We start from the raw sequence: 27,049 nt of genomic DNA on the forward strand, positions 1-27,049 counted from the left end.
GGTGGGTAACCAATCCTTGTCTGGTATGGATGTGACTTGAACCCATCGCTCTAACCAGTGAGCCACCATATATACTCCTTATATAAGCATTATAAAATTTGGAAGGAATATGCCATATTCATATTTTTTGAGAAAGAAATTGATCGTACGATTACCTACATCAGGGATCTCAAACTTGAAACACTCTGAGGGCTGCATGAAAGCATTTTCGATGGCCCAAGGGCTGCACCACCTTTGTTATCTCTCATGACGCCAATCATGTTGCGGGTCACGTGATAATGCTTGGCTGGCCTCATGTTGCCCATGGGCCGCATGTTCGAGACCCCTGACCTACACTGTTATGGATGAGAGATTTAGCAAAGACATCATGAATGCATGTTAGTTCATGTTTTGATGTGCAACATAATTGTTAGTCATATTGAATACTTAGAAAAAAAGATTACTTGAATAAATTTGTGCCTTGAAAAGGTCTGAGATTCAAGGAAAAATTTCTTGGTGGCATTTATTTTTTAAAACCTGGCCTACCCATGAAGTATTTTCACATTTTACAGCATACAGTACATACAAGTTAGACTGGTTGTTTCAGTCTTCATAGGTTTGCTGCAGGTCAGTTTACTTCAAAGGTGAATACTGTCATCTGTCTCATTTTTCAAATCCCCATGTTCCTGTCACTTGTTAATGGCCAGACAGACGTATCATTTTTTCTTGATCAAGGTATTATTATTAAAAAAATTTCGAAGTCCTGTATCATGCATCACTAGCTGCATTGAGTTTTAACTTCTATAGAGGGGGATTACCACTATAATTCTATGTGTGTATTTTCTAATCTTCCAGTTACTTCCTTGATGCATTATTATAAATGGCTGCTTTCTCATATTTCTATCCATGTATGTTGTATTCTTCATTGATGCAGATTGTACGTGGCAGTTTACAAGTGCTACTTTTCCTTCTGTATTATTGTCAGTGACTGCAAGTACTACATTCATAATTCTTGTGATGAATTTTCTATTCTTCATTGATGCAAGCTGTAAATGGCTGCTTGCAAGTGCTTAGATCTACTTTCCTTCTGCATCATTGTATCTTGCAATTTGCCAACTTCTGGATTGATTCTGTAGTTTGTTGTATTTCAAATGCTACCCAGTATGTCAGTTATTAAAAGTTTTAATATTCTGTTTATAAACATGTTATACTACAAGTTACACAGAGTGAACCATCTAAAATCATGATTATAATTTTGCATCAAGCATGTTGCAAGTTAGCATGGCGGAAGTTAGCATAAAATAATGCCTGATTGTGACAACATATGGCGCTGCGACACATCTTCTTGCAATACGGCTACTCCCCTGACCCTAGCAACAGGAGGTTACACCACTTTACGGCTTGTTTGCAGCATCATATTTAAAATATCATTCAGAAAACATGATTACCACATTACAGTCAGCTGATTTCTCAGAGTATTAACATTCGGAAGTGAGGTAGCCTGCATGAAGCACAAAACAAATTAAATGAATCAAATACAATTAGATGTATTTACACAATGTTATATTTCCGCTGACCCTTCCCATCCCATTTTTATTTGGACATTTTGTGTGTGTAATTTTCTGCTGCCGCATGGTGGCAGAATGGGGTAGCCGCTTACAAGCAAGGTTTAAAGTCCTAATTTTTTGTATATATATTCTCATTCACAATGTTATCATTTTAGAGCATGTTTATTATTTTAGAGTGCAGTGCAAATTCTGCTTTTTGTATCAATCAAGGCCTCATAAGGTTTGAGCAAATTGCAGATAAATGCACCTGGAGGCAATACTTCTTTTTGTTTTGTTTATGACTAAGAGAGAGAAAGTACTTTACAGAGATGAGGTTTCTGTTTATTCTCTCATCCCTATGAAACGGTGTTTCCCTTTACCCACATTTGCGCTTCAGAGATCCCCCAAAGTTTTAATTTGACCCCCGATTTTGATACCAAAGTTTGTTTTTTACTCAGTTTGACACCAAGGAGATTTTTGGCTCTCAGGCTTATTTTTTACTGTTCATCTGCAGTTTACAGTGGTAGTTTAATATATATATATATATATATATATATATATATATATATATATATATATATATATATATATATATATATATATATCACATACATTAAAAGTAACATGGCCTTTGAAGAGTTGGTATAAAGCAACTTGATATACCAATAGTATTGGTATATCAAATTGTGATATTTGCCCATGGCATATGAATACGCATAATGAAGATGTTTTTATAGCTATTATACTCTCTAAACATATATATGAATTTCTTGTAATATTACATTTAAAAAGGAAAAAATAACAAGAAAATGATTTTCTTGTAAAATATTTTTTATAGAAACTAACATTTTTATATAAAAAAAAACAATACTCAATCCAGGAAATAATATTGAGCTCCACCCTGTGTTGTCTGCTGTCATCTCTGTCAACACTGCTGTTTCCAGTCTCTCTCTCTGGCAAAAATCAAACACTGCAACTCTGTGGATAAAAGAAAACGACATCAGATAAGGAGCAAGATGATGAAGTAACATTTAATCTACTAAACTGTGAGTTAATTGGAGAGTTTGATAGAGACATGGCTGAGACATTTGTAAATTGAAAATGATCATTGTGTTATGGAAGACAGATTTGTACACCATGAGCCTGATACACTGAAATTTATAGAAAGTAAGCAGAATGCAAACACTTAAAAAAAAGACACTTTTTGATGTAAGGCTATTGACAGAATTCTTGCAGTCAAAATATAAATTAAGAAATTTAGACAAGATACACCCATCTGAATTGGATCAGCACCTGGCTTGTTTTATACTAAGTGTTAGGAGAAAAGATGGATCTGAGTTTGAACTGAACAGCTTAAGAAGCATCATCAGCTCCATTGATAGCTTCCTTAAAATCAAGAAATATGCAAGTACATGTACAATCATGAGAGGAACAGACACAAATTTTGTATTAACTAAGAAAGCTCTTCGGGCTAAGCAGAAGGATTTAAAATCTAAACGAAAAGGAAATAAACCCAATCGGAGTCAACCGATCACAGACGAAGAAATAAATGCCTTGTATAGTAAAAAACTAATGGGGATGGAAACACCTGAAGCCATTGCTAACACATTCTGGTTTAACAGCTCTGTGCATTTTGGTTTGATGGGAGTGACTGAACATTACAATATGAAATGGGGGAATGTTACACTAAAGAAAGATGTGAATGGCCCTGCATATCTTGAACTCAATGAAAGGCAGACAAAAACAAGAACAGAAGACAATGTCAAGGACATCAGGGATATTAATCCTAAGATGTATGGAAACAAAAACAACAAAGATAGAGATCTACATACAATCTACAAATGGTATGCTGAGCTAAGACCAGCAGACTTTTGTCAACGTTATCTATTGCGCCCAACACCATGCCAATCTCAGCAACAAACCCAAAATGGTTTAGGAAACAAGTCCTTGGAATCAACAAACTTGGATGCATCATGGAAAAAATGAAAGAGAAGGCAAATATTACAGAAAGAAAGAAATTAACAAACACAAGTAGCCTCAAGTAATTAATTCAGAAGTTAAGAGACAAAAACATTTCCCCAACTGATATCATGCAAATTTCTGGCCACAAAAATGTGCAGTCTATAAACAGCTACTCAAACATTAGTGAAAAACAAAAAGAGACATACTCCAATTACCTGAGCAACAGCGGGCACCCAAGATATGATGATGTCAACCCCCACCCCCCACAACAAAGAAATTTCCAACTGCACAGCAGCAGACTGTAGTATATCAAGTTCTCAAACGTGTAATATTCAGCAGAATCAGATTATCAGCAACCCATTCTGCGGATCAAACATCACCGTACAAAATATGTTTGTTATGAACCTAACGGAAAACATGAATGAGATCCCTAACTGGGTCAACTTCTTTCAACAGGTGAATTCTTAAACAGGGTCCACACAACAGAAACGTAGGAGAATTATTGAAAGTGACACTGACAGTCAGTAGGAATAGCGAAATATGGACGTAAACAATATCAATGAAATGTGGTTATGGTTAAATTGTTTAATTACCTATTGTTCCTTCATTATTTTGATGTTTCTGGCTCGAATCGTACAGTTGCTATAGATGCAAATGGCCGCCCTGTTGCTGTTCATGACAAAGAACGCTGCAAATTCAATGTTTGCATGCACATTATTAAAAATGTTTTGAATGTTAACTATCAGCCTTGTGTTTTCATTTCATTAATATTGCTAAAGGAAACATACGAATTAACATGAATGAAGTGTACAGGAAATTATGAATAACTACAGAACTTCTTTTTTGAGCGTACGTACATGTGAGGGGTTGTGAAGCGTTCACTCCCCTAAAGTGCGCTGTTTGTGGCCATCAGTTTTATCTCCCATATAAAATGAAAACTTTGATGTGATATAAATAAAACATATGTATAGTATGTACGCTGTATCAGTGATATACCACTCGTATAAATTTTTCAAGCCTTGTTTCCTTTTAATGAAAAATTTATACATCTCGTGGTATATCATTACAGCATGCATACTATATATATATATATATATGGCTTGGATTATTATGCAATAGCCAGCAAGTATTGACACTAGTTGTCTGTTACAAGTATCCTCATATCTCCAGTTTCATTTTAAATCTCCAATTCCAATACTTAGCAAGAGGCAAATGACTTGAAACAAGAACATCACATACAAGTTTTTCACACAGTTTGGCTTTTGGATTGGACATGCACTCATAATTGCAAATTCTGAGGAAATTAAAACAATAAATTCTGGACTGGCCGAGACACATTTTCTTTTGTATACCACATATATTTGTAAATTATGATGCAAGAACAGTCAGGTTGGATCTTTATTCAATATATACGTGGTACACAAATGCTCACCTTTTGGAGATTTTTTTGCGGGCAATAAAATATGTTGTTTGCACTTGCTATAACAAAAGAATCTTGAAAAACGGCTTATATTTTATTTGCTAAAATTTGTTATTTCTAATGCTTTGACCTTCACAAAACTATTATATTTATGAACCAGGGATAAGGTGAATTCAATAGTTTGAATGACTTAAACACTCAGCAGATAGAGATTCATAAGTTTGTTTATTCACAGAATAATTAAATCGCTAGCCAAAATCTGACTGCAATTGTAAGATATCTGAGCAGATAGTAACAGCTACTTAATAAGTATGCAGGACATTTTAATGTTAGTTATAGGCCCCAAGTACTATTCCTCAGACACAAGACTGGGTTTCAGAAATTGAAACAACACAAGTACCAGTTTGTTACTTTGTGAAAAATTGGGTCATTATGAGAAAATGGAGACCACCTGGTGTACCTGTTGGTGATGAGTGGTCAGTGAGCAATCAAATTGTCATTCCTAAGTCATATAGACAGAAAATTCATAGTCTAGCCCATAAAACTTCTTAAGTTGGTCATTTTGGGGTTAGTAAGACTTATCAAAAGATCCCAAATCATTTTTATTTGCCGAAAATTAAAAGTGATGTTTATAAGTACCATAGATCTTGTCACACTTTTCAAGTGGTAGGAAATCCCAGTCAGAAGATATCTAAGGCACATCTGCAACCTAATGCTGATTTGACCATTTGACAAGCCATTTAGTAGACAAATGGTAGACTGTTGGTTCCTTACCTAATACCAAGTCAAGCAACCAATACTTGTTGACCATAATTTGTGGGTGTCCTCAAGATTTCCATAGGCTATTCCTCTGAAGAATATTCAAGCAAAAACTATTATAAAAGTTTAGGCAGTGTTTTTGAACACTTGTTTACCTCCCTAGATCTGTCCAGCAATTTTATGTTGGGTTATTTCCAGCAATATATGCATGAATTAGACCACCAACATTTTAATTTTTCTGCCTATCACCCTGAAAGCCATGGGTCTAGAGCAAGACTGACTGAAAACACTCTACCTACCCAGAATACATGTATACAATTGATCAGTAAAATCCTGCATTGTATAATCATCGAGTAAAATCAGGAGAGTTTTTTTTTCCCACACGTTTGTAATTATCAGCAGTGAAAGCTGTATAAAGTTCCATGGAATAGGATCCAAAATTTGGATGACATAGATGAATCTCTGAGGGTGTGGACTAACTTATTTATATTTATGGATGTAGTCTCTAAGCATGCACCACTGAAAGTACATCAGTAAAGAATGAAATCCAACCTAATTGGCTTACTACTGAAATCCTAGATGCTATGAAAACAGACCATTTCAAGGCTATGGGAAACCATGCACAATATAACGTATGGAGAAATAAAATAACAAGTATGATTGAAAAAGCTTTAAAAAAATATTATCTTGAAAACAAAAAGAGCAACACAAATTCCATTTAGAAAGTCGTCAATGAACTCACTGGAGGAACACACAAAGATCAGACAAATAAAATTCACTCACTTCTGGTAAATGACACCTCACTCATGACACTGACATTGCAAATGTTTTCAATGATTTTTTCACCAACATTACCACAAAATTAAAAGAACCAGTGATAGAAAACAACTTTAATGAACTGAAAAAGTTCTTCAGCAGCAAAATCTCTAAGGAGGTATGTTTCTCTATTCCACCAGTATAAAAAAAACTCTGTTAAAAAAAAATGTCTCTGTGAACTTGGTACCAAGAAAGCTGCAGGACTGTATCAGATTGGAACATGACTCATTAAATCTTCTGCCTCTGCTATTTTAGATAGCACAATATTCATAATCAATTTAAGTATTGCAACATCATCTGTCCCCAAAATATGGAAAACTGCAAAAGTAACTCCTATTCACAAATCTGGTTCTAAAGATGATGCTGATAACTACTGGCTGATCTCAGTACTAAGAAACTTTTCAAAATTGATTGAAAAACATGTCCATGGCTTATTCATGTCATATTTAACCAAGCACATGCTGTTACACCCTAATCAATCAAGCTTTAGACAGACACATTCATGTGAGACTGCCTTGACCTCCCTAAATGATAAATGGCTTCAAGCACTTGACCAAGGTAGAATAATAGGATCCGTATTTGTACATTTCAGGAAAGCTTTTGACATGGTGGATCATGAAATCCTTTTGAAGAAACTGAAAATCTACCAATGTGATGAAAGCACAGTTACATGGTTTACTTCATACTTAAGTGAAAGAACACAACATGTATATAAATGTTCTGTCTTAACCTGGAACAGTTAGATATGGAATATCACAAGGCTCAATTCTAGGTCCATTACTATTTATTTATTTATTTATTAATGATCTACCACTTTTACTAAGGGACCCTATATCATCTACAGATCTCTATGCTGATGACACAACAGCATTGTCAGACTCCAAAACACACTGGACAACTGGTGCACATACAATGGCATGGTGGTAAATACTGGTAAAACTAAAATATTACTTAACACTGCAAAAAAGGACAATTCTTGATAGTCTTGAACTATGTCTGACATGGAAGGATAAAAATTTGCAAATGATCTGTCATGATAGACTACTTGGTGTTTTAGTAGATAGTAACATATCATGGACAGAACATATCAAACATATCAGTAAAAAAAGGTCAATTCAAGTTTATGGCTTCTCAGTAGGATAAGACAGTTTCTCCCAGAAAGGCACAGGAAACTATTTTGTAACAGTTACATACAACCTTATTTAGACTACCGTATACAGTATGGGGTAATTCAAATGATAAAAACGTAGCAAAGCTGGCGCGTCTTCAAAACAGAACACTTTTTAAAGACTGAATCTGTTTGAGGAAAGCCAATTTAATGTACAGGATATCCAATAATAGTGCTTCTGAATATTTACAATCACTATTTCAGTATAGACTACCTGGCAATACTCCCCACCTGCAATCCATGTCTACCAAACAGTATAAAATTCCCAAACCAAATAAGGAATTATTTTTAAAAAGTTTCCAATACTCTGGAACATTGCTCTGGAATAGTATTCCAGTTGAGATTAGAAATGCCCACTCTATATCCTTCTTTCAAACCCAAAATTTCCAGTGGCTTCAGAGATGCAGCTAAAACAAATTCCTTTGTACGAGGGCCTCAAGGTAAATTAGTTCTTAGCTAATTGTGTTACCCTCTTTAAATGAAGTCATTACCCCTTGACTACCCTAAAACAGCAAAAGACTGTCCCAAAACACCTTCCACTACCCAGGATATATGTAGGAAATTAAATAAAATCAAACCTAATAAAAAGACAGTTATCACTAACATTCTACCCTGTGGGTACACTGGCAGCTGTAGCCGCAAACCTGCATGCAGGTGGTTCAGGCCATTAGGGTAGTTCAACACTGACACAGAACAGCAGTGGAGTCTGGCAGCCCTCTGAGCAGCACTCTTCAGGAATGCACTGCTCACCTCCTTAGCATGAGGAATAGGCTAGAAAAGGTGCCATAAACATTGCCTGCTCTAAGCCTCCCTAGCCAATTACTTCAGCGGGCGTGGACCCTACTGCAGTGGTCAAAATACAAAGAAGAAAATGAAGATTGTTCCTCTCACATTTGGCACATGGAATGTGCGCACCTTATTGGACAGATGATGCGGACCCCAGAGGAGAACCGCCCTAATAGGAAAGGAACTCACTAGGTACAACATAGACATTGCTGCTTTGAGCAAGACGCTGCTTGCAGGAGAAGGCGAAATCTGTGAAAGGTGTTCTGGATACACTTTTCTTTGGCACCATGAGGCTGGTGTTGGCTTTGCAGTAAAGACAGCACTGACTGGCAAATTAGCTGGACTTCCCAAGGGAGTAAATGACAGACTCATGACCATGAAATTCCCCTTCTTGTCTGGAAGAAAGTACCTTACCATCTTCAGTTGCTATGCTCCAACCATGACCAACCCAGATGAAGTGAAGGTCAAATTAGATGAGAATCTTCACTCCGTCATTGCTGACATTCCAATGGCAGATAAGCTCATCATTCTTGACATCTTCAATGCAAGAGTAGGCTGTGATCACATGGGATGGAGTGCTAGGAAACCATAGAGTGGGTCACTGTAATAGCAACGGTCTCCTTTTGCTCCAGACTTTCGCTGAGCATGAACTGCTGATTACCAATACAGTTTTCCGCCTCACTACCCATAACAGACATCATGGATGCACCCTAGCTCTAAGCACTTGCATCTCGTCGACTTTGTCATTGTCAGTAAGAGAGACAGGCAGGATGTGCAATTGACCAGTTCTTTGTGCAGCGCCAACTGCTGGACAGACCACCACCTCATTGTCACCAAGCTCAACATCTCCATTCAGCCCGTAAGACGCCAGCAGGGAAGGAAGGCTTCTAAATGACTAAACATCACCAAGCTGAAATGCACCATTACTAAACAGTCTCGTGGATGCCCTGGAAGAACATCTGAAATAAACCCCTCTGGACAATCAGAATGTGGAGACCAACTGGGCAGCATTCAGAGAGCTGGTCAACAGCACAGCTTCGGAAATCCTATGACCCTCATCCAGAAAGCACCAAGACTTGTTTGATGAGAACTGTGACGAGATCAAGCAGTTGCTGGATGAAAAGCCCCACCTCTATCAAACCTACCTCAACAACCCCAAGTCCACCTCCAGGAAAGATGCATACAACAGTATACGCAGAACTGTACAGTAGAAACTCCATCAGATGCGAGACATGGCTGAGCAACAAAGCTGATGAGATCCAGTGCTTCGCAAACATGCATGACATGGAGAACTTATATAACGCCCGGTATCCTGAAACTTGGTGACAGGATGCATATTTAGGAGTACAATAACCTCATCACAAAAGCAAGTCACTGTGACATATTTCACATGTCACTGATTTTAGTTAAATTTGGTGTTGAACTTAAAGCTAGAATTATTATACTTAAGTATTCATCAGTAAGTACCAAACCATGTTAAAAGATGGTCACTGTGGTCTAAATTTTACATTTTACTTGCTTTTGACATAGGCTGATCACCTAAAGACTTCTTATATCCAATTGGTCAGAAAAGAAAATGGCATAGACCTCACATGCAATATGGCCATCATGACAAACATTTTGAAATAATTTTTATCACTCAGAAATATAGTTTCAACACTCGGCATGTTGACGTTTACTTGTTACCACTCTGTAGGTCATGCTTTTGGTCAAATTTGGAACATACTATTATGTCATCAATATCTTGGACAGAGTTTGAATATGGGGGGAGATTTAGGCATATGATTGATGTGATCTTGCATCTTATTTGCTGGTCTTGTTTACATTTTCGTTTCCTTATCTGATTTTAATTTAATTTGGAATATACATGTGTGCTAATATAATAAACAAGGTCATGAATAGTTTTAATAATGAGTGAGCTCCACTCATTATTGAGGAATTTTGGATTTGTTTGGAAGGGCTTGTTACAAATATGGAGTCAGTATATTTCTGATCTGATTTTGATCAAATTTGGCATTAAACTTGAAGATTTGGGCAAGTCCAATAATGAGTGAGATACACATTGCATCCAATTTACTGACCTTGTGTATACTCTGGAGGCCATATTTCTGATCAATTTTTGGCCACATTTGTTACACAAGCTTATATCAGTGAGATCCCGGATGAGTTCGATTATTATCAAAGTCATGCATATTAATGAAGTGGTCTTGCATCTGATTGGCTGAGTTTGACAATGTTCTATATGCCATATTTCAGAATAGATTTTAACCAGACTTGGTAAATAAGCTTACATTAAGATCTTGGATGTGTTTATTTGTAAGGGACATCCATGCATTTTAATGAGGTGATTTTGCTTTGGATTGGCAGAACTTGTGGATGCTTTTGAGGTCACATTTCTTATCCTATTTTTGGATCTGATGGTACAGTTAGGTCAGTTTTTTGATGTGCTAGTTCCTTTTGGATTAGTCTGGGATGAGAGTACAGTTCGGTCAATTTTGATGTGCTAATCCATTTGAATTAGGCATGGTTTGGGTTACAGTTAGGTTCGTTTTGATGTACTGTTACCCCTTTGGAATAGGCTGAGGTGAGGGTACAATTAGGTCTATTTTGATTGTTGTAATGCTCTTTGGGTTTGTCTGAGATGCTTTGGGGTTTTTTTGTGTGTGTGTGTGTGTTGGATAGGGTGTTTGATGTATCATTAAGTGTGGTGTGAGAATAATGCTTTGGCTAATTTTTTGATGATAATGTTATACTACATTTCATTACAGAGGATTCTTACAGAAAACAGGTAGTAATTGATGGAGAGACCTGTTTATTAGATATTCTGGATACTGCTGGCCAGGAAGAGTATAGGTAAGATTCAGTTATATGACTCACTTCTTTGTGTTGCTCACTCACTATAATAGACTCACTCTTCTGTAGATGAGATTTTTTTTTTACCTGAGACACAAATTAAGTATTTAACAGTTTACCAGACATTTCAAATGTTTTGCAACAGTACATTGGTGCAACTTTTGAATGAATGGCTGGTCATGCAGGGCAAACTGAATGTTAGGTGTTTTGTGAGTACTTTGTCCCATCAATCATATTTTATGTCTGCTACAACATCTTGGTTTTTCTAACATCAATTATGTATTCAGGCATGCAGCATGTGTCAGAAAAAATAACAGTTGTGTGTGTCAAAAAAATAACACAGTTGATGAATATATACATTGTAAAATTGCTGTAGTTTTACGGGAATATTTAAATGGCTTTTAGATGGCTCCCACTTTCAATGGTCAATTTCTCCAACAGTTTTTTATCATTCAGGCATGCAGTGTGTATCATAAAAAGAACACAGTTGATGAATATATACATTTAAAAATTGCTGTATTTTTATGGGAATATTTTCATTGCCTTCAGATGGCTCCCACTCTTCAATGATCAATTTCTCCAACAGTTTTGTATCACGAAATTAAATCTGGCACTTCATGCAGTACATTGGATGAGATTTGGAATCAGATGCATGTGTTATGTTGCAATATATACATACATCTAATGAATTGTCATAGCTCACAGAAATTCACTTACCATCTTTAAGTTTTTGAAATAAATTCTTGGTAACTGATGTCATATAGGCTGTCCAGAAATGTAGCACAGGGTATATCCATGTCTGTTTCATTCAAGCAGTTATTGTTGGGAGGATGCAGATGGATTGGAGCTAACCCTGCCCAGTCCATTCTTTTAGCTCTGCTGGTTATAGACCAGAAGACATTATTGGATGGTCTGTTGTCCTTTATCTGTCCATCCATTGGCACTTGTTTGTTATTGTTACTCCTCCTAAACAAGGTTCCCATGCTACCGGGGAAAAGTTGGGAGAAATGATAATTTAAAAAAATTTTGACCATGAAAAGTCCTTGAATTTCGCAAATATTGATGAAAGTCAGGGAAAAACCAGGGAATTTTCCTCCATCACTTGACACCCAAAACAATCACATAATTGTGTTGTAACTAAACTGATCGTGAGTTAAATTTATTGAATTGTGACAAGAATATTCGGAGGGTGCAATATGGATCATTTGGGTGTTTGCAAAAACATAGCATATGCTGAGTGAATCCAAATGCTCAGTGGATTAGATTCTTCTAGTAGACTTTTATTTTCAAACTCAGCACGATATCCGTATCTTTCGTTACCTGGAAGGTATGAAAACCAGTCTAGCATCACAAGATGCCAACATGGTCGTGGCAAAGCATAGCCACTTATCAGATGGCCGAGCAAACTTAAACATTGTTAGATCAAGTGATACATGCATTAAATGGACATGAAGATTACTTAGTTTCTCAGAAATTGTGAGTGTTGAAATCATTATGTCTTTAATCTGCTGAAAGACGAGATAAACTACGACATTGATGAAATGTTACCTGGTACTCGCGATTTGCATTGCACACAAATCTAACAACCCACATTTTCAAATGTTGTTGAGAAAGAAAAAAAATATTAAATGAAAGTCGTATCTGGTTGTAATAAAAAAAAATGAAAGAAGACCAAATTCTATATATTTTTGAGTTCATGCTTTGTGTTTTGGATGTCTGACAACTTCTGGCTACCACGTTGACATGTGCTCTCTGCTCGATAGATCAGACTGGCCAGACTGCTGGTTTTTACAAAAAGTATCTGACTATAAGTGAATTTCTGTACAACACCATTTAAAAGGAGTTTTTTGTTGATATCACATGACTGTTGGACTTCGATGTCGTCATTTGAGCTTTGTGAAGTCATCTGACTAGTAATGCAAATGGCGAGTACAGGGTTAGGTTTCATCTGTTTTGTAGTTTTGTCTAGTTTGTGAGCAGATTAAAGACATAATGTTTATAATCATTTTCCCATCGATTTCATGCAGGTATGAGTCGATATAACATAAGTTTAAGTTCGCTAGGCTCACTGATAAGCGACTACCATATGTCGCTAAGCACGGTGGCTGAAAATTTCAAATTTTCAATATGCAATTGCATTGACTCCACACCCCAACCTAATTGTCCAAATATGAAAAATGGGGTGTGAATATTCAGAGGAAACCTGAATTAGAAAATGCACTGCTATTTGTCATAAGCCAAAGTTGTTGTCCAAATTGTTGAATCTCAGAGCTGAAATGAGAAATTGTCGTTCCTTGTATTATATATTAAAAACGATACGAGCCCCTGTATCAGTACAGGCTTGGGGACTGGTTTAACGAATTACAAAAAGACAAGTTGATATTACAGAAAATTCAGTCCTTGTTTATACAACGGTATATAATTTTGAAGGTCTTTTGTCAAAATTTAAATCAACCCGTTTGAAAATATTTTTGAAATGATGGATTTTTAACCAGATCGTCCAAAGGAGATAAGGTTGTTTGAAAAGTCTAGTTTGGGATCTTATTTGCACAGATAAATTTAGGGTTAAACTCTTTTCGGGATAACCGCTCCGGTGGCCTAGTGGTTAGAGTGTCTGCCTCGGATGTGGGAGGTCGTGGGTTCGATCCCCAACTGAGTCACACCAAATACTTACAAAAATGGTACTGACAGGTGCCTCGCTAGGCACTCAGCATTAAGAGGTTAGTGTTAGGACTGGTCGGCCTGGTGTCAGGATAATGTGACTGGGTGGGGACATCATGCTACATGTCTGCAGCATGATGCCCCCGTGCTAGACATCACTATAAACTGTTACATGCAGGCATCGTAGTGATATGAGTGAAAAATTGTTAAAGCTATGCTAAAAATCTAGATCACACCCACACTTTTCAGGTCAGCAAAATGATGTTAGAATTTTTATTCTGTACATTGAAATGATTTTACATGCCAATTTATCGGAATATAATCAAACTTGTTTCATGTGATACATTTTGTGGTTTTGTACACGAACATCTTTTTTGACTTAGATATTTTGGAGAGTCTTGAAAGAGAAACATCTTAAGATTTAGAAAAATGCATATTTTACAATCTGAAGTGTTCTTTTACTCCATTCAGTAATTTGAACCTTGAAAAAATTAATTTCATCCTGGAAATGACCTGGAAATTTATCCTTAGAAAAGCATGGGAACCATGCCTAGACTGCATGGAGGATTTGATTGGCATAAAATTTCACACACACACACACTCATTCCATAGTCTAAATGATCCTAAATGAAAATGTTGTTTGGACATCTAGTATGGTTGCCACATTGGCCGTATTGAAAATATTGCTACTCCACCAAAAAGAATGGTCATATCAACATGGGGTTGTCAGAAAAAGATTTCTTTTGATATCTAGTTGGTCCTAAATGAAAATGGTGCCAGTCTATATCCAATATGTGTATATCCACCAAATTAGCCATCTTGAGAATATTGTTATTTCTTCTTTTCCTGAATGGACGGCTATATTGACATGGTGTTGCCACTGGTCCTAAATGAACAATGGTACCAGTCTGATGGCCAGTAATGCCTAATATAACTGCCACTGTGGCCAAACTGAAAATCTTGTTATTACTTGTCCTACTGTATGAGGGGTAATATTGCCATCAGGTTTTCACCAAAAGACTTCTTATGATGTCCAGAATGAAATTATGTTGATCTGTCCAGTGTGGTCACAACAGTAGCCATGTTGAAAATATTATTATCATTACTTTTTCTAAATGGATGGTTGTATTACCATGGGGTTTTACTCAATAAATTCTTCTGACTGGTTGGTCCTAGCGATCAGTGTCATTCAGACATTTAATGACTGCCACAATGGCTATCTTGATAGTCTTGTTATCACTACTTCTCTTAGATGCTGGGTCATATTGACATTATTCTTTCCCCCAAAGACTTCTCATAATATCTAGTTGGTATTAATAAAAATGGTGTCAGTCTCATATTGAATATGACCACCTTGTCTTCCATTTTGAAAATATATTTGCTGCTCCAAAATGGAAGGTCCTATCTACATGGAAGTTCCAGCAGAGGACTTCTTAAGACGCCATGGTGGTCCTAAATATAAATGGGGCCTACTTGTAGTTGACATTCAATATGTCACCATTGCAGCTAATTTGAAAATCTTGTCACTGAAATATATCAAAGATGGTTTCATCACTTCTCAGTTTAAAGGAAGAAATGGTCTTTTTGAATCCATGGAAATTCTTTTTAGCCAGAAGTGTCAGTCCCTTTGAGAGATTGGCTTTTCATATGCAATGGTCCCCTCTCTTTTGAGGCCACCCCTTCTGCAGTGAAACTGTGAACTTCTGAACTTGCTGACCTATCCATATAGGGAACAGACTGGTAAAATATGTGTACATGTATTCTATTTTGATATGAACTCAGGTGGTCATAAATCAGAGAATAGCCTTGTCTGAAAGGGTCTTTCAAAATGGGGACCATTGTTGCATCATTGGTGCTGATTTGGATTTAACAACCTTCCCAGACTTCCATCCATCCAAACTACCTCTGGATCTGACACAGACTGTCACATCTACATCATAGGAATCAGTGTACTTCAAGTCACAGTGCATTTCTAATGTGCCACAATGTATTCTATTTTGATATGAACTCAGGTGGTCATGAATCAAATAGCCTTGTCTGAAAGGGTCTTTCAAAAGGGGGACCATTGTTGCATCATTGGTGCTGATTTGGATTTAACAACCTTCCCTGACTTCCATCCATCAAACTATCTCTGGATCTGACACAGACTATCACATCTACATCATAGGAATCAGCGTACTTAAGTCACAGTGCATTTCTAATGTGCCACAATGGCTAAACCAAAATCTTAACTAAGCTGTAATAACATCACATGCATGGTCATGCACTCATGTCAAGCCATTTACTGGTAATCACATGTAGATTGTTAAATTGTTTAAGATTTGTTTACCAGCCCATCTGCAGAATACCAATTTAGTTAGTAATGATTTGGGTCGGGGGTGGGTGGGTCAAAAGGCAAGCTGTAGTGGCGATTCAGTATTGTACTGTAGTAAAAAACCCATGCCACACTAATTTTAGCTTGTCTTACCATTGGCTTTGATTCTTACATTGTGTGGGTTTCTTCATCCATTTGCAGTTGCATTTACAGATGGTATCAGAAACAGCTTAATGACCAGTTTGCAAGATAAATTTACAGAATGCGTTCTTGCATCAGGACCGTTTAGATTTGTTCATTCAACTCTGTGATACTCATTGTTATAGGCTTTGTTGTGAGAAGCATTGTTATAGACATCATACATCATTATAGCTTTGTTTTAAAGGCCTTGTTGTAACAGCCATTATTATAACAGGCTTTGTGGAGGTTGATGTTAGTGCTTCCCCTAGCAGTGCATGACAGTAAAAAGTCCCTTTGGTATCAAAACTGGGGAAAAGATTGAGTTTTTTTAAAAAAAACATCCTTGATATCAGAATTGGGGATCATTTAGAAATGTGGGAGTCTGATGCACAGATGAGTGAAAGGTGAAACACTGGCTGTGATAGAAATTATGGTGATGGTCTTTGTTGTGATAGCTTTGTTGGCCACTGAAATACTGCATCTCTAACTAATTTTATGAAAATTCATAAAAAAGTTTAGAAAAAGATCATTGAGTGACTTTTTTAATAGTGACCTATTTTTTTCTTCAATTTTAAGGCTTTGTTCTAGAATAAATGTTTGATCAGACTTGTTTTATTATTAATTATTTAATGACATTCCCATATAAGAATTTTTTAAAAACTAGTTACTTGTCCAAAAATAAATATTTTCACCAAAAATATTACTTTTCACATGAAAACCAATATTAGATGATCAACATCAGGCCCCCATGGACCTCTTGTACAAAAACCTTTTAATTCCTATAGTCCTGTTTGCATCTGGGTATAGATGTTGTGTCCTCAAGTAATCTTGGATAAAAAAGTAAAGATGAGAAACTTCATAGGTCACAATTAGGAGTAATAATGTAAGGGGATGGGGCAGTAACATCTTCAGAGATAAAAAAAAGTCAAGGCTGATGATGTAGAGGGATGGGGCAGCAACATCTTCCAAGATCATAGGAGCAATAATGTACGGGGATGGGGCTGTAACATCTTCCAAGATCATAGGAGCAATTATGTTGGGGTATTGGGCAGTAACATCTTCCAAGATCACAGGAGCAATAATGTAGGGGGATGGGGCCGTAACATCTTCCAAGATTACAGGAGCAATAATGTAGGGGGATGGGGCCCTAACATCTTCCAAGATCATAGGAGCAATTATGTTGGGGTATTGGGCAGTAACATCTTCCAAGATCACAGGTGCAATAATGTAGGGGGATGGGGCCGTAACATCTTCCAAGATCACAGGAGCAATAATGTAGGGGGATGGGGCCGTAACATCTTCCAAGATCATAGGAGCAATGATGTAGGGGATGGGGCAGTAACATCTTCCAAGATCATAGGAGCAATAATGTACGGGGATGGGGCAGTAACATCTTCAGTGATAATAGTCAAGGGTGTTGATGTAGGGGAATGGGACAATAACATTTTCATAGATCATAGTCAGAGGGTGATGAAAGGGGATTAGGCAGCAGCATTTGTTGCACAAAACCAAACAGATTCCACATTCAAGTCTTTTTGTAAGTATATATTTTAAATCTTGAACACAAGTTTCACAATATATGCAAATTACAATTCTGTTTATTTTTCTACATGTACATTGTAGTGCCATGCGGGACCAGTACATGAGAACTGGAGAGGGCTTCCTTTGTGTATTTGCTATCAACAATGCAAAATCCTTTGAGGACATAAATCAGTACAGGGAGCAGGTAAAAAGAATAATTAAGAGCAAGTTTCTGTTTTGCATACATAAGTATAAAGGACACCTGCTTGTAAAGGAAAACTTTAGAAGCCATTTTGGTTCTGAAGTGCTGTTTGCAGAGATTCTGTATATGGTACACAAGGAGTAGAAATAGCTCAGCTAGTAGAGTTTCAGACTTGTAATCATAGGGTTGCTGGATTGGTACCTGCCCTGGCCGTCAGGGTCGGCTGCCTCAATATGTCCTTGCAAAAAAGTCAGTTAGCTCCCATTACACTTTCACATAATATAGTCAGTAATGTGTTCAAAGTGCTGTTGCAACCAACAAAGACAAAACAAAGTATATGGTACAGAATTTGATGTATAAAATTTGTTACATTTTAGACATAGTTTTCCAAATATTTCTTACTTTGAATAGTACGTTAATAAATTTTGAAACACCAAATTGGGGGTAATTTATTTTCATATGAATAGATATAGGTACTGTGTAAAAAAAATTAACTTTTGGGGGTTCAGAAAAAGATAATATAAGACACTAATGGGAATTTTGTCACAAACACAAGTATGTCATTTTTGCTATTTCACAAAAGATTATGAAACACGTTAGAGGATTTCTAGTGAATAATCTTTAATTTGAAAAGTACAAGTTAACACAATTTTCTTTCACGTCCTTGTTTTGAAGTTTTATTGGGTTAATATTCTTCAGTTGGGTAATTTTGATTTTCATGACCTTTGGTCGTATGATGAAAGGTTTTTTCTTTCCCATTGTATGTTTTTGGAATTGCCCAATTATATTATCTAATACAGTTGATACAAGACAAGTCATTTTTATTTCCATGTTGGTCTGATGGGAGTTGAACCCACATCTTTTCAGTCACAAACCTGGCATCCTAACCAGTCACATTGGTTACTTGGCCATCTTGAAAATCTTTTTATTGCTACTTCTTCTAAAGGGATGACCATATCAGGATGGGGTCTTCATTGCAGAACTATTTATAATGATTGGTACTAAATGGAAAGTAGACTGATCTGACATCCAAATATAGTTTCATGGCAGCCATCTTGAAAATCATGATATTGCTACTTCACCTGAAGAAATGGTGATATCAACATGGTGTTTTCGCTAAGTGACTTTTTATTATTTATTATGCAACACAGTTTGTGATATATCTGATTAATACCTTGAATGATGCCACTTAAATAATAAAATTTTTAAAACTTCATTAATTACAGAGTTAACAAAATTTAGTTTGTGGGTATATCTTAATATTGTTATAGACAAGTTGAATATTCCTTTTTTAATTCATGATATCAGGTTCAAGGTAAAAGTCATGACAAAGAAATGTTTACTGTACTTGAAGCTATTTTATGAGTATGTTAACTCACATATGAAAGAAAATATTTTGATACCATAATTTGTATGTTGGCATGTCTCAAGAATATCAGATAGTTTCTGTTTTTGCCAGGTAATTATGAAACATGTTAGAGGATTTCGGTTGGCTCTGGTGAAAAAAGATGACAACATTTAAATTATATATTTGTGCATGTCAAACCGAATGTACAAAATAGATTTTAAAAGGAAGTAGAATTTACAGTCGGTTCTGAAAACACTTAATACTTTGTGTGATGGAGCTAAAATTGCTGCATTCATGAAAATTATGCTGTACAAAACTAAGAACCAGTGAATATAATAATAATACTATTAATAATAATAACAATGTGGACTTAGTACAGTGCCTAATCTTTAGAATGCCTAAGTGCATTACAACTGAAGTAATCATTAAGTCTTGTAACTGAAGACTTAAAGACTTAAAAGTCTTAGGCACAAATATGATATACATTTACTTTGAATTGATCAACAAAATAATGTACTCACTCAATTAAATAAAGAAAATACAATGCAAATTAAAACGTCAATTTTCTTAAAGCAAAACATTGTTAATTATTACCATTCTGCTGTAGTCTTGCAGTCTTTTTCAAGTGTGCCACTCTCCAGTCACCACAAAATGCTGCATTTGCATACGGGCCCTCAGATATGCAGGCTAGACAGAAGCAGCTCCTTTTTTATATGCTCAGGTCATATGGCGTCAAGCCACGAGCACAGTGCAAGGTCCTAGGACCAGCTGTGGTCTTGATCTCTGGTCCAGTCCTGTCTGGTCTGTGCCTGTTGATTGTACGTTGAGGAACAAAAATAATTTTCTGTTGTGACTGTGGGTTTCGGCTGATTCTGGTCATGTCAGTCTCCTCATGCAAAAGCTGAACATTTATTCAGCTGTTGAAACTTCAGTCTATTGAGCTTTGACAGCAGTTGAAACCACCCTCTTAACAACACGAATCTCGGCATCACAAGGGCCCTTTCCAAGGCAACTGCCAAAGAAGTGTTTTTCTGCTGGTACACCAATATCCTCTTTCCCCATTTGAGGCATCAGCAGAATTAGTGAGGCTCATCCATCTGAGAAATGAATCGTCTTTGTGAATTTAATTGTAGTTAATACATGGAAATCATCTGGAAAAGTTGCACAGCATGTGTGTCATGCTGCAGGTCATCTTATATGAAGATCAGAGATTCTGTGATGGTGTCAGTGTTGTGAATGGCAGTAATGGGCAATTACTAGATGAATTGTTACTTGTTGGCAAGTCCAGTGAGCCCCTTGTGCCTCATCTTGGTAGAAACACCCAATATGTTCTGCAAAATCCATATAAAGTAGCAGCCAGTTTTCTGGAAGATTTTCTTTTAAGATGGAAAAAGCTTTATGTTGCCAATCCGCATTTGTTATGTGGAATGAAAGCAGTTCTTCCACCAGTTCTGAAAGAACTTGGTCCAGTGTGCCCTGCATTGTAGTAAGTTGCCATTTACATACTGTTTTGTTCATTCCAGTACGGTCATTTATGTTTTCTTTGATGAGTGCCCACTTTTTACATTTTGCTATAGCACCTGTATCCATTTCTATTGCTGGCTTAGCTTAGATCTGACTATTTGTAACTTCATGGTTGGAACATTTTCTGTTTATGCAGCTCTTAACGACCTTGCATACTTATTTCCTCGTCACACAAGGTCAGATCACTCGTGGCAACTTTTGAAGTCCCTTTGCTGCCAGAAAGTTGTTGATGGCATCTCTCATCAATGTGATATTTGCACAGTACTCAGCAGCAGCAGGTGTTCATTTTGGTATATTGGACTCCTTTTATTTCCTACGGCAGACATTTTGCAAATCTTGAAAATGATATCTCCTCCATAAACTGCCTGTATGAATCGTTTAATTTTTTTTCTCCATATATCTTCTCAGAGCATGGGTCTTCTTGCTCACAGATGCTGGAGAGGAATCACATCTGGAAATGTCACCTCATTTGAAAAGGTCTACATTTTTTGGGACTGTTTTCATTTGGCAGAGCATTGCTTGACATCTTGCGCTCAAATTTATGTGTCTGATACTTTTTTATTTGTGGAAACTGAGACCATACTTTTGTATGTAGCTGATGCTTGATTCTTTGTTCGCCTTTAACAGTATTTGCCAAGGCAGCTCGTTTGACATTGTGTCCAGACGTCTTAAACTTCTTCAGCTTTTAGTTGCTCTCACTAACTTCATCCAGGACTGCAGTTGAAAAAGCAATTTCACGTCTTGCTGATCTTGGAAGTATATTTTTTAACTGAAAAGCCGGTTTTTTGTGTGGAGAAGTAAACTGCACTGTCTTGACAACTTCTTCTATCACTTCTGCAAACAGCTGTGGATCTTTGGACAATTTCCTTATTAACTTCAGAGTCTCCTTTGATTTTAATGCTGTGTCCAGGCTGGAGACTTTTTAGAATGAGTACACTTTTCTGCTGAGGATGGTTCCAACATCTCTACCTTTTCTAAAGCCATTTTTTCAGCTTCAGCCTGCTGAAGTTTCTTCCTAGTGATCCACCCTCTTTTATGCAGTTGCTGTGCTAATCCAGCCCTATATCTCTGTTGCCTGAGCCTGTCTTTCTCTCTTCATTCTTCTACACATGCTTTCATCTGAGGCTTTGGATTCTTTAGTGGTGTTCCCAATTCTTTTTGTTTTTTCCTCCATTCAGCTACCTTAATCCTTATTTTCTCTTTCAAGCTCCTTTTGTTCAGGTGTCAGATTTGCCTTGTAGTTTTTCAAATGCTGTGTCTCCTTCTCCTGGTAAGCATTGTATCAAAGGGAATCTTGTTTTAAATGTTGCCTGTACCTTCGATTCCTTTTTACTCCAGCTGACAACTTGAGTTCCTTTGCAGATTCACATGTTGTTAAACTTGGTTCAGTCTGTATCAGCTTAGGAAGCTTTCTTTTTCAGCAAGTTGATATGATGTCCTTTTCATGTTAATAACTATCCTGAAACTGTGACAGTATATACAGTAATATAATGGGAGTTAACATATATGTTGACATAACTGAAAATTAAGTGTGACATATTTAATGAAAAAACAACAACAAAATTAGGCACTTAGTGACTTTTGGTCAATTTATTTAGGTCTGTGCCAATTCCACATCCAAGTACTTTTCAAAATTTAAAATCATTTCAAAATTCCATTTATAGAAATTCCTATTTTACTATATTGATGAAATTGCAAGAGAATTTAATTTTTTAGAATAATTTACTGTTTCAGGAACAAAATGTAAGGTCTTGACAATGCAAGAGTAGCAAGTAGTTTATAAAAATTACAATGCTATCTCAATACACTGAACATATCACCAATCTTGTACAAGAGTTTATAATGTGATTCAAAATTATTTGAATATGGGGACAACCACTACTGAATCAGAAATGACAAAGTTTGCTTAAAAACATGCTGCTACTGGGTTGCTAGGAAAATTTTTAGGCTGTTGCCAATGACTATAGTCCAAAGTTGTCTCAACACACATGACATCAACCTCAGTAAATCCAACAGATAATAAAATAAATAAACGATAAACAGTACAGATTGTATCAACCGAACTTAAATGTTCGTAACGACCTGTCAGTTTGAACAATATTGAGAAACATTAGCAACTGTACTAGCTGCATCCACCCTGTCCAATACATGTGACAATCATTGTACAAGAAAGCCGCCATCACATGTAATGGATGAGACTGATAACCAGGAATAGAATGGTAAAACATCTATTAAGCCAAGATATTCAAATCATTCATAGCAGAGGTGTAAAAAAATGCATTTGAATTTTATACATGTGCTACATAGTAATTTTCTAATGTTCTTTAATTTTAAAAATGTAGCTCAACCCATGCCATTCATTAGATTTGACAAGATTTCAAAAACAAAATTGTCACAGTAACGAACAGGATCTTTTCACGAACAATTGTAATTTATCCTTTGAAAAACATCGATTGGCTCTGTATTTGACTGAAAAACAATAGTGTCAAGTAATTCTAAAATTCGACAAAATTAATACAGAAAAAGCAGTATTGCATTTGTAGACCATTTTGACCATCTCATTCCATTATAAATGACATTCATAAAACAAGGCAATACCAAATTTGATAGTGCATACAAAGTCAAATAATGGTAGTTTAGCTGTAAAGTATCATTTGTTTATGTAAGAAACATTCTGAATTAATATTTTACTTACCTCAAGTCAAGACGAATACTACAATGGCCAATTTTTGGATAAATTACTGAGTAATAACTAAATCTCCTGCCCAGCACCTCGTCTGTACATAAACCAGATATGGGTGACATGTCATACCTTTTTTTTTGTTAAAACTTCACGCGATGGAATTCTGTTGTAAATGTTTCAGTTTTGTGTTTCTGTATTTAGCTTGTTTTCAGACAGTATCTGCAATACTAATATGCTCACTATACCGCATTAGGGGATTGAAATTTGGCCATCACGTTACGTTACAACGTGACACGGTTGGTTAAAATCATTACAGTTTGGGGGGTTTTGACTGGTTTTTAGAAAATAGACTTAAATAAATGAAAGTTTGTTTAATTTCATGTTTGTGATAAATGACAAATTGCAGGAATCTGTTTCTGAGCTGCAGGCAAGTAAACACACACCTGGAAAACGTGACATGTACATGTATGAATGAGACGGTTAATTCCGAGTTCCAAAATATAACAAAAACACACATTGTGTTTTGAAATCATTTATATTTTTGGTTGGCATTGTTTTATAAATTGAAACACAAATAATAACCGCAGTCTGTACATGTGACATTGCCAGCATTAAGCTGTTTACCATCGGTTGCTGCAAGTAAATTTTGGTCGCCATTTTCTGCTGATTTCATCAATTTTAGTCCAATTATTCAGCAAGCCAAAAATGACAAGTGCCTGATATTGATACTACTGATTCTTGAGGGTACATTTGATATACTGGTTCTCACTGCAAGCCCATAAAGATCACAGAAAAAGAATTGGGATCATACCAGGCAGTCACCATTTCATGAGAACTACTCATACTAATCATTATAATATACATTTTGTATAATAAAAATTTTCAAAAAATATTCCTGAAACTGATTTGTCCATCTAATTGAGCTGGTTTAGCCCAGTACACAATATGCTTAATACAGTATGTATACTAGTCATCCTTATTATTATTGTTACACACACACACACATGTGACAGAGAAATCTACTAGTTTTGCTAACCTTACTTTTCTTATCTCAGTCTAGTCATCTCAGACCACTCGTCTCAGTCAAGGTGTACACGCGCTCAGAACTACTTTAAAAAAAAGAAACCCTTGTTGTCTTCTGCTGTGCCTGACATAGATGTACTAAAATCAAACAACAACAGCAACAAATATATAACAAAAACATGGTAACTTAAGTTAAATCCATCTTTGAGAACACACCATACAAAAACATTTCAAGAGAGACAGAAACAAACGCATATGATGTTGAGCTTTTTGGTATTATGCTTGTTTGTTCCACACGGCATGATTAATTTTATCCTATATGCAGGCCTAGCTCAGTACATTTTTTCAAATCAGCGTCGTTAAATGTAGCTAAAGCTACCTAACTAGTTTTAAATACTTTGTGTGAAACAAATTATATACTGTTAGCTACATTTAATGACGCTGACCTGAAAAATGATTGCTACAGATAGGATAAAAATGCTGTGTGAAATGAACTATAACAGAAAAAACTGATCCATGCACATGGACTACAGACGTATACACTTCATAGCCTCTCAAGTCTCTTAACAACTATGGAAAACTTAATAACAGCCAGAAAAGTGTTATATAAAACGTGCTTTATTCTAATTTTGTTAAGCATCTCCATTGTGCCCCGGTTGAATAAAAAATATACCTATAATATTTAATGACAAATAATGCACTTAGCAGCCAGAAGGAATCATTTATCCATCAGCACATTAATCCATAAGCAAATTTCACTGTAGCACTTGCCATACTCCAAGACAGAAAAATAAATGTTCAAAGAATCTGTGAACTTGAAAGTTTGGCACATGGTTATCCGCTAGGGTCCATTTTTGGAGGGTATATTATACACGGGGGTAATTTCACAGTCAATATTAAGGACAACACAAGTATGTCACAAACAGTTTCACCTTCTCCAAAGAAAAGAATAGTTATATACGATAGTGACACAGATCTCTAATTACCCATGAATAATCTAAAGCAAGATGTTACTCTTCATTACAGCTTGTTCTAGGTATAACTTACAGTAGAGCTGAGTAGCCAATATTGTTTTATTATTTACAATATAACTTTCAAAATTGGAACTAATGAAAATAAAACAGTTTCTTGTAATAAATATTAATTATTTATTGTCAATTTCATATAACATCCATATATTAAATATGATAATACCTCATTACTATGCGATGTTTTATGTTGTTATTTTTCTTTGCTCATGTGTATAAACTGTGTACTTCAGACGTAATGTCACACCACAGCCCTCATTAACATATTTACATTAATGCGCCGCATGTAAACATTGGACATGAACACTAGTGAAGAATTCTTTTTACTTTAAAGGAAAATATTGGCAAGCCTCATGGGGAGACAAATAATATAACCCCTTGACTGGGATTTCCTTGTCTCGCTCCAAACCCCAACAGATTTTTTATATATATATATATATATATATATACACACACACAAACACACACACACACACACACACACAAAACCTGGTTATCTTGATTATGTTGGGGGTGTTAAAAAAAAAATCCTCAACATAACCAGGTCCTGAGATATTATAAAAATAATCATTCAGTCATGCCAGGTTGCAGAAAAAAATATTGCGAACTTTTATATAAAATTAAGTAACAATTCACACATTTTTTACAATACTTGGATATGTTCAGTGATTTAAAGTTGTCTTTCTTTCCGTGCGACTAGCCTCATCCCCTTGGTAGTTTGAATAGTTTTCTCATGGTGATCAAAATATTGGCCAGATTAAGTACATGTACATGTAGGACTACTTTAAATAAAAATATTTTCTTTTGTTTATTTTTACTTTAACTAGTGGCAACATGTATCTGACCAAAATTGTGCATTAAAAACTCAAATTTTGTAAGAAGCCGACTTACTCTGTTCATACAGTTGTAGTCCCATGTCCCTTCTGACTTTGATCAGTGACCGTTGGCAACAACACAGCACCAAAATGAGAGTCAGCGTATCACTTTAATGGTTTGCAAGGCTTTGATATTTGATTCAAGATAATACAATTTAAAAGCACTCTTCTTCCTATTTCAGACATTAATCCAAGCAGTCACTTTTTGCTATGTTCCATTTGCGTTGAAGAATCTGTAATCATTGCACAGCCATTGACAACTTCATTTAATAAAATAATGAGTACTGTGAATTTTTTAAATACTGTTTGTGCTTTTGTTTACTCTTGTTTAAAACAAATTAATAACCACGTGTTTGTTTTGCAGGTGTGTGACTAGTTTGGTTTGGAATTTTACTGGTAT

At 36.0% G+C, this 27,049-nt stretch overlaps 1 protein-coding gene across 1 annotated transcript in view; it reads left to right on the forward strand.

Moving 5' to 3' along the window:
• Positions 1-27,049, forward strand: part of LOC149787618 (GTPase KRas) — a 75,692-nt gene that overhangs the window by 27,748 nt on the left and 20,895 nt on the right. The window contains exons 4-5 of the mRNA XM_089973796.1: positions 11,206-11,290; positions 18,069-18,171. Coding sequence (XP_089829922.1) covers positions 11,206-11,290; positions 18,069-18,171 — 188 coding nt within the window. The remainder of the gene's footprint in view (positions 1-11,205; positions 11,291-18,068; positions 18,172-27,049) is intronic.

Source organism: Sinohyriopsis cumingii, chromosome 11 (genome assembly GCF_028554795.1).
Source record: "Sinohyriopsis cumingii isolate HCF-2022 chromosome 11, ASM2855479v2, whole genome shotgun sequence".
In the NCBI taxonomy this organism is placed as follows: Eukaryota; Metazoa; Mollusca; class Bivalvia; order Unionida; family Unionidae; genus Sinohyriopsis; species Sinohyriopsis cumingii.